Source organism: Papaver somniferum, chromosome 3 (assembly GCF_003573695.1).
Source record: "Papaver somniferum cultivar HN1 chromosome 3, ASM357369v1, whole genome shotgun sequence".
NCBI lineage: Eukaryota > Viridiplantae > Streptophyta > Magnoliopsida > Ranunculales > Papaveraceae > Papaver > Papaver somniferum.
In genome coordinates, this window is record NC_039360.1 from 9,776,103 (window position 1) to 9,785,949 (window position 9,847).

A 9,847-nucleotide genomic window follows, 5' to 3' on the forward strand; every position below is an offset into this window, starting at 1 on the left:
TGTTGTTCGAAAACGATTAATTCTGGACGGTTTTGAAGGCTAACTAGCTTGTAAAACAATAATAGTCGAGAAATAATAAATTCTAATAGAAGGGTCGGATACTAATTTCCATATTTATTTTGGGATTAGATGCTAAACAGAAACAACATCGAGTTGTCTATAAAGCAAGGTGGTACCGAACTACTGGAATCACATTCTTCTCTGCTGCCTTGCTCGTCCTCTTTTCCAACTATATATGCAGGTGGTGGAGTAACTGAAGATTAACATGTAATTGTTAAACCTCTCTAGCCAGTAGTACTTCCTTTTAGAAGTAGTTTGTGCGCGGCTGAGCTCTTCTTCTTGGAGTTGCCTCTCTTGTAAGAGAAATGGAGAGTGCGGATATTTATCCAGCAGAGACGAAATACTACTCATCATCAGCTAATGATCATGAATATCATCCAAAAACACAGACTATGATGACGACAAGGACTTCTTCAACAGTATCATCATCAATATTATCACCGGTACTGGAAGAACGTCGACAAACTACAACTTTAACTCCATCAGCTTCTTTCGGGAAATTCTTCAGTTTCTTTCATACTGTTTACGAAGAACATTATCCACCAGGCTTTCTGAAGAAGGTTAAAAATTTTCACCACCTCCGTTATTTTTAACGTAATATTCGAACTTCCACAATATTCATTCCTTAATTTGGATCTATATATATATAAACAGGTAGTAGCAGAGATCGTAGCAACGTTTCTGCTGGTTTTTGCAACTTGTGGAGCAGCAGCATTGAGTAACAGTGACGAACGTAGACTCTCCAAGCTGGGAGCTTCTATCGTCGGTGGGCTTATCGTAACAGTTATGATATATGCCGTTGGTCACGTTTCTGGTGCTCATATGAACCCTGCTGTCACATGCGCTTTCGCAGCCGTAAGGCACTTCCCTTGGAAACAGGTGCATAATTAAAAATAATTCATTTAGATGGATCCTGTAGATTCTACGGTGTAGCTTCTTCGTATGCTGAAATTGGTCTCTACGTCGCAACCAAGTTGCATGACCTAAGTTGTTATATATATACTGGGTATCATCCCGGCCGTCAACCTTTTTCATTTTTGTTTTGTTGTTTGATCGGCTGGTCCGTATTCTATCAAAATCTTTTTTAGTCATTGGCAATCAAAATCTTTTTTAGTCATTCGCAAAACTAATTAGATTATAACGGTCAAACATCGATCTTATAAGTTAGTTCGGACATGGTCCCTTGAGGATACCATATTATTTTGTTGGTCGGGTCAAATTAGCCGGGACCGTGGTCCCTTGAGAATACTATAATATTTTGTTGGTCAGGTCAAATTAGCTAGGGCTTACAGCCCCGACCGTGTCCCTTAAACATTCCCTAATGTTTTGTTGGTTGGGGTTGTGAAACTTAAATCTCGCACATAAATCTTTGCCATGTCTTTTTTTTTTCTTTCTAAAATAGCTTTTAGATTAGTTGAGGCTAACTTAAATTTTCTTGAGAAAGTTATGGTACAAATCATTATGCTTATTGGATGATTGAACGTTCAAATGCGATGGACCAGAGTATATCTGGTGTATACGAATAATCTTCATGGAGGGTCATCCACCAAACATAATCCAAATAGACCCTTAGCCATATGTTTACCGTGAAGATGTATTAGTAAGGAGATATTTGGTTGCATTAAACATAAAACTTCTTACCCAATTCACTCCTCTTCCTCTATTAGGTTTTCTTTCTTCTCCTTTCCTCTTTAGACCAATTTTTTTTTTTAAATCATCAGTTCTGTTTTCTTTTATTTCACCGTATCCATCCTTTAAATCATCCATAATAATAACTTAGTATTAATAACTCAGTATTATTATGATATAGAGAGACGAAGTTAAGAATTAGAAGTCGTTAATGGAGGGGAAGAACTATAGATAGAAGACCATCTGTTGGTGAAACCGTTAAAGAATGATGCTCTTCTGTTCTATAAATACATCTACTTAGTGTTAGCCTATATTAACAGAAACTTAGTCAAATTAGGAAATCCGACACTACAGTCAAATTAAGAAATCCAAGGATCCGATGCCGTTAAATAATCTTTAGAATCATATTTTTATTCGGAAGTCAAGGGATCGGACGGACATCTATATAGGACATATAACCGATCAATTTCCATCGTGGGATGACGAAATCGATGGTCGGATTTGTAAGGCTACACACCACTTTTTTTTTATAATATATAGATATATAAACTCATGACAATAGAGTCATCATCCTTAATGCCATAATTAATCAGTAAAATATAAAGTTAAATTTTATTCTGGTTGATTAAACAAGTAACCGTGAGAGATTGGCAGGACGGTTTGACGCCATATTAGTTTTGTATTTATATATACTGAAACATGGATAACATATATGGTAATATATACGGACATATTTTCAACAACTTCCAAGTTTTAAGTACAATTTCATAACAAAACTATGTCATCCTTGAATTAATTACAACAGAAAGAATAATAAGAAAAGAATTTGATCAAATAAAACAAAACACTGTTTTTTTAAAATAATTTAGCTTGACAAAATCAAAAATAATTAAATAGAAAAGACGTGTCTTCTTAAGATTTGTTGTTCTAGCTAGCTGATCAGTAATAATAAACTTGCTCTATTTATTCACTGATTGTTGAAAACTATCAATGACTGTTTCCAATTTCCTAGCGTGTTTTTTTTTTTTTTTTTTTTTGAAGTTACTGTACTTAATGTAAAAAAAACTGTCATGCAATAAAACCTATCCAGCAAGAAGCCTATGTGGCTTTGCTCAACTAATCAGTCTCCAATCGGTTTGTATGCAGGTGCCTATCTATGCTGCAGCTCAATTAACAGGATCTTTGGTTGCTTCTTTTACCCTCTTAAAGATACTGCACCCAATCAAAAATATTGGAACTACTTCCCCTTCTGGAACTGATCTCCAGGCTTTGGTTATGGAAATTGTTGTCACATTTTCCATGATGCTTATCACTTCGGCCGTTGCCACCGATACCAAAGCAGTAAATATTTTTACTTTCGTTTTAGTTCTTGGAATCTTAAGAAACTGATAGGTTTTTGTTTATTCATAGAGAGACTTTTTGAAATGAATAAATCAATTCTCCACCCTGGTTTTTCCATTTGCATTTTCAAAAAGAACTTTTTTTTGGCTTTTGGCAAAGAAAAAAAAAGCTTTACCTCCTTCTTGGCAACCAGAAGCAAAAATCATTTTACAAAAGCGGACACGAAGTTTTTTACTTCACAAAACAATACACCTTTTACTTTTATAAGTTATTTTGAAATTTCGTTTCTACTTTTTATCTTTTAATTATAAGTGGAAAGATTATTTCTAATGTGGTAGCCAAATGTCCTCTGAACTAGATTATACATTGTTGCTTATTTTCTTTTTCATGTTTTTGGAAATCAAATATAATGTCACAGATTGGAGAATTAGCAGGGATAGCCGTTGGTTCAGCAGTGTGCATCACTTCTATCTTAGCTGGGTAATTAATATGTATGCCCTTACAATAATAAAACAAGAATGAACCGCAAGACTAATCCTTAATAATGTTGGTTTTGAATTAGGCCGGTTTCAGGTGGATCAATGAACCCCGTGAGGACAATTGGTCCGGCCATTGCAAGCAAACATTACAAAGGATTATGGGTGTATTTTGTTGGACCGTTAATTGGGACACTACTTGGTGCGTCGTTTTATAACATAATACGAGTCTCGGATAAGCCTGTCCATGCAATTTCGGCATCATCATCATTCAAAATTCGAAGGATGGGCAGCAATGCAGAAGAAAAACGTGAGATTGCACATGAAGATCCTCTTGAAACAATTTAGTTGATCTTTTAGTGTGTCTGTACCCAAGTATATGTGCGTGTCTACTTTGTGTTCGCGTATCAAAGTAGACACCCTTACTCGTCGTATCATATGTGCCTATCTACTTTATAGGTATTAATAAATAAAGAGGTAGACATTATTACTCCCTTCAAATATGCTTCTGCCTCCCAGCCTATGGTGACTGGTCTTCCTATTCATGTCCTTCAGTGCTTGTTTGTTAGAATACATTATCATCCTTGCTTGTCGTATTGACTTGTCCAATTAAGTTGGCATTTCGAACTACGGTTTTTTCATTTTTTTTTCTCGGCCCTGTTAACATTTTTTTTCCGGTAAAAGAAGCCAGCCTCAAATATATTGATAATAAAATACCAATATATTGATAATAAAATACCGATTCGAAATTGGGACCGGCTACAAGACTGACCAGGAGATTTTCAATAATTACAGGTATTTCAAACAGACAACACATACAATCACAAGCAAACCAAATAACATACCAATTGCAGGACGTGGTCCGAAGCAGATCCCTAACCATTCCAGTCCATTTTCTAATTAAGTAACAGAACAAGTTTAAATGGATTGATTAGGATTGAAAGTAACTCATCCAAATCAAATAAAAAATCTACCGTCAGTAGGGATGTTAGGATCCAAAGATCCAACCATTTCTCAACGGATTTTATAAAAACATGCTAAAACATATGACATAAGTATAAAAGGATCCAAAAATCCACTCATTTGCCAAAGTTTTTTTCAAAGTAACAGTAGTAGTAACATAGATAACCTGAATCGGTCATCGGAAAGCGAACTTGGTCTGAATCGGTCTGGGCTTCATCGGAATCAGTCTGTAACTATTAGTTGCTGGTGTCTTCTGTATCTTTAGTGTTGTTGCTGGTGTTTTAGAACCCATTGTTGCTATTAAATTTTTTTGAGAACCTGTTGTTGAAAGTTTAAAACAAGAACTGTCGGCCGAAAATACATCATAATAGGTAAGAAAAACTAAATCCGTTAAACATCTTGTTGGGACTTGAAAATGAAATAAACCTAATACAGTAGAAACTAAGACCCAATCATCATCAAAATAAGAGAAAATCTCCGATCTGCTTAGGATTGGAAGAGATGATGATTTTTTTTCAAGATGTTCATAAATCAGGATTAAAGGTACAAATATGATCAGATTTCTTCTTATAGATGGATCACAAACCATACCTTGCTTGAGTAGCCATAGATCTAGAGAAGAAACTCAAGAAAAACACAAAAGCAAACAACGAATTAAAGACCTAATCAGATAAGTAAACTAGAATTAAAAGTATCATGGTAGTGAAATAAGGTGAAAGCGGGATTGGGCGGCAGTTTATCTGCTCAGATCGGCTCTTTAGATCATCTCCTAAAGAGCCGATCTGAGTAGGGGAGGTTCAAGCAGAAAGAGTTTTTGTTGGAAGTTTTTTTTTTTTTTGAGAGAAATTATTTTTCTCACATTAAGACAAATTTATTGCGTTTTCTTCTTTCCGTCATGTTAACATATATATATATTCTTATTTTGGAATCGTGTATTCTGTTGTTAGAAAATTTACTCAAATAAATATTGCATTATTTACAATTACCCTTCCGGTGTAGATATTCTTCGTAATTTGTTTTATGTAGACCATACCAAAGATCCTATACGACCAAGATTTATTAGCCCCTTCTTAATCTATGAGCACCGAAGATATCAAGGGTGCTTCTATATCCACAAACAATATTCTCAACACAAACAATATACAATGTTCTGAATAGATAAATATAATGAGAACTAAAGAAAGGAAAAGACGATGAGTACCGAAGCCTATCATCGTCGTATCAGTATCCAATGATTCAAAATGATTAGATTTAAATGACATGGGTAAGACGAAGAATGTAAGTGCAGTTAGAATAATGTAAATACAAAAAGTAAATGAGACGCAGATTTACGTGGTTCAGCTCTAAGGCCTACATCCATGGGGTGTTGAGGGTTTTCACTATGGATATAATGAGGTTACAAGTATTCAGTCAAATGACTTTGAGTAGGGAAGAAAGAACAAATTACATGGTTGGAGATTATACCTAATAGTCACTCTCTCTCTCTTAAGATAGTTTCCCATCTCAAAATAACCGACCCCCTCTCTTCTGTTAGAGCTGGGTATTTATAGATTCTTCGGGTGGGCCCCTCTTATCGTTACATCTGTTATCCATCATCTTGGTCCGCGTGCCAAACCCGCTGGTAGCCTTCGTGCTATCCCGAAGATACCTTAACGGTAACATACAATCACGAAGATCCACCTCTGAATGAGCCACACAAATCATGAAACGCATCCTCGGTTTGTAGCATTTAATGTGGGTAGATGGATTTCCCCACGTCTTGGAAAATTATTTATTGCTGTTGTCATTTCAATGTCAGTTGGACTGTATCTACACCGTCCAATTTGAATTTATCTTGGGATAGGGTAAAGTGAAGTCTGTGAGCTGCTATTGTACTTCGCAGATGACTTCTCATCAAGTACTTCATGGCTTTTTGACCGTTAGATGTGTTCATTGGAGTCTACGTGGACGAAGATGATTTAAAACTCTAGAAGTTGTTGAGTGTTTAAACGTGTCATCTTCTTCTGATGCTCCAATGTTGTATAGTCACCATGTGTTCATCTTCAAGACACGTGGCTAATGATGATTGCACAATTTGCCCCTTTTCTTCTAGTTTTGAATATGGGTAAGTCTGGAAGAAAATTCTCCATGACCGCACGTTTCCCACTACCAGCAATAACTTCTCCTTAATTCTTGCGGCAGTTTTCGAGTTTCCATGTACATATAACTTAAAGAGTCAGGTCCTTGTGCTTTTAATTTCATTCTCTCCCATTTCTTTCAATATTCTCTATTTTCCTGTTATTTTTCAGTCTTTCTTTTGTGGGATAATTGGTGTTTCGTACTTAGGTTTTGCCCAACACTAGGCTTTGGTCTAACATTTGTCCAACGTTAGTGCTTGGTACCTGGACCAGACATTGACCCATATTGACTCGGTTAAATACTAAATTCCGTTTAGATATTGTTGAAACAGTAAATAAATAAAATAAAATACATAAATTGATGGCCTATTTGCTATAATAACCTTCACTTTCCATCTTTTCCCTAGCACCACCATCTCCTTTATTTCACGCATCCGCTACATCAACTCAGCACCACCACCTTCTCTGAAGCAACATCTTCTGCAACACATCACCCAGAACCACCACAACATTCTGCAATTAAACCACAAACCCAATCTGCCAATTTCAATTCAAAGTCCTTTAGCACTCTTTGTACACAACAACGACAACAATACATCACCAGAATGACCAGATATTCTTCTTCTTTCTGTGTTCATCACCATCTTAGGCAGCAACTTCAAATCTTCCCTAATTCAACTCAAATCGAACCATGTTACTGCCCATTTCAGGCTCGAGTTTAACCCAAGCTTCATCTGATTCTTGTCTACGAATTACCATTTCCACCATAACTACGAACCCCATGATAATCAAATAGTCAATTTGATTCAGTTCAAATCCCTACCTTCAATTCTTCATCATGTTCATTCAATCCTTCTCAATATATCCCTAATTTCTCTGCTTACTTTAATCTCTTGGATACAACAACGAAATCTCCTTCTCCGTTTCTTGCTCATCTCAAAATCTCTCTCGACTGCATCACCCATTTATTCCCATCAACATAATCACCAGTTTCACAGTATTATCTATACTTCAATTAAGAATCAAACCCATCATAAATTAGAATCAAACCCATCACAAATTGATCAATTTTACATCAATTTCGTATCTAAACATCCACCAATTGAAAACCCTAATTCAACTTACCATTTTTAAGGAGAAGAAAATAAGGAAAATCTTGAAATCTAACAGGAAAAGGGAGGAGGAAGTAATCAAATCACCACCAGCAGAAGCAGCACCAAGATTAGAGTTACGAACAACAACACAAGTAGAAAAACAAACCTCGAGATTGAAATCGGAACCTTAAATCAACCACCATTTTTGACTTTCAACCACAATCCTTCAAATCCCCACCTAAATTGTACCCCGAAATCACCACAAAATCATTCCCTATTTATTCGAATTTTCATCAGAGATCTCTTCCATCAAAACCTATCTCTACTGCACACCCTAATTTCTTATTTTCTGTCTCTTCACTGATTCAAACCAGTGCTGATTTCTCCTTGAATTAACACAACCATCTTCGAATTAACACAACCATGTTCAACTCAGGATATGTTGATATGATAGCTTTGAACGAAAAGAAAGAAAAAAAATACAGAGGAGAAATATAATTAAGACGACAATAGAAGGGAAACGGGAGAAGAATATGTTGTCAAATGCCGACCTGTGCAGAAGAAAGAAAAGAAAAGAGAAATCAGGATCATAGATTTTTTTTTTATTTATAATCGTTGGGTCAAATCCCCTATAAGGATACAATTGTAAACTTACTATATTTTTATTTTACAAAACTAGTCATAAAAACCAAGGTGACCAAACTTGTGGTACAAAAACCCCACTCAAATGTTGGGATCCATTAAAACTCCATTGTAAACAAAAATGATACAAAAACCCCAAATTTAAATGTTGGTTTCATCAAATTTGGGATTTTTGTGTTAATTTTGTTTTGATGGGGTTTTTGTGTTAATTTTGTTTTGATGGGTTTTTTGTGGAAGGATGGTGACACCTATGGGGTTATAACTCGCGGACCGTTTATTTTATAAAATTAGTCAAATTCTAGCCATAAATGGTCAATATAGGTCAACGTCCAGTCCAGGTACCAAGCCCTAACGTTGGACAAATGTTAGACCAAAGCCTAGTGTTGGTCTTAACATGAGTACTAAACTCTAATTATCCCTTCTTTTGTTTGTTAGTTCTTTACTTCCTCAAAACTTGGTTTTTGATTTTGGATTGGTGCCGTTTCGCCATTATTATTCTCATACTTGAAAAGATTTGGTTGGTATCCAGAGTGTTTATCTTTTTTTTTTCCCATCAGCAGCATCAGTTTCTTGATTTTGCCATTTTTGCAGGTATGTTAAGATTTTTTTATTTTTCTTTGCTTTTTTTTTTTAATCAGACAACACTAGGAATTGAACCCCTAACATATAACTTAGGTTCAACCCCTGTCTAACTGGGCTAATCCTCGTTGGTTAAATTGATTTTTCTTTGCTTCAAATTTGAGTATTTTTACATGCTACTGTCGCTCCTGTTTTTCTGGGTTTCTAGATGAATAACATAATGTAAATCGGCATATATACCTGCCCTTGTTCTTCATCGTGAAACTCAGTGATGCTTGATTTTTCCTGTGATAGTTGGGTTATCTTCTGATCTTTCTAGATTTCATGGTGATTTATATATTATGCACTAGATTTTGATGTTTTTTTCTTCCATTGATGTTGTTTAATCTGTTCTGCCATTGTTGATCTGATCTTTTGATTTTTCGCCATCTTCGTGATTCATAGGGTTATCATGGCTGGTGAAGAAGATGATCGGAGAAGATCTTCGTACATCTCTTATAGGTCTCCACCGCAATATAGCCTCCTAATACTTCTCTGCCAAATCCTCAATCACGAAGACCTTCTTCTCAACATGGGCCCCCTGGTTCTTCGCAGTCAAATCCTCAGCCACGAAAGTCTCCTTCTTCGAATCCTAAAGGGGACATTGGTCCCAAAGGTACTCGGTATGCTACCACTCGTCCGTCGGGTAAACCTTCTTCTTAGTGGTCAGATCCTGTGATTGTTCAGCCTCTTCACATGGTTTCCCCAACTTACCCTTCGACCACATCAAAACAAAAATATTCACCGAAGGATGCTCCCTTGGACCAGACTCTTCCTAAGCCTCAACTGAATACTTCGGAAGTTTCCCCTTCAACGCCGACTGCCTCGGTTGGTCAGAAGCGAAAAAGGACTCATGTTACTTTCAAACATATTGATCTCGCTGAATTCAAGGAGAGGCACAATCTTG

General features: G+C 36.1%; 1 protein-coding gene across 1 annotated transcript; it reads left to right on the forward strand.

The window, feature by feature from the left end:
* The first annotated feature begins 209 nt into the window (after positions 1-209).
* LOC113355286 (aquaporin NIP2-1-like) lies at positions 210-4,007 on the forward strand. Its single transcript, XM_026598110.1, has 5 exons — positions 210-620; positions 715-939; positions 2,836-3,030; positions 3,449-3,510; positions 3,593-4,007. Exons 1-5 carry the CDS (start codon positions 366-368, stop codon positions 3,852-3,854), a joined length of 999 nt encoding a protein of 332 aa, XP_026453895.1. The 5' UTR covers positions 210-365; the 3' UTR covers positions 3,855-4,007.
* Positions 4,008-9,847: the final 5,840 nt, after the last annotated feature.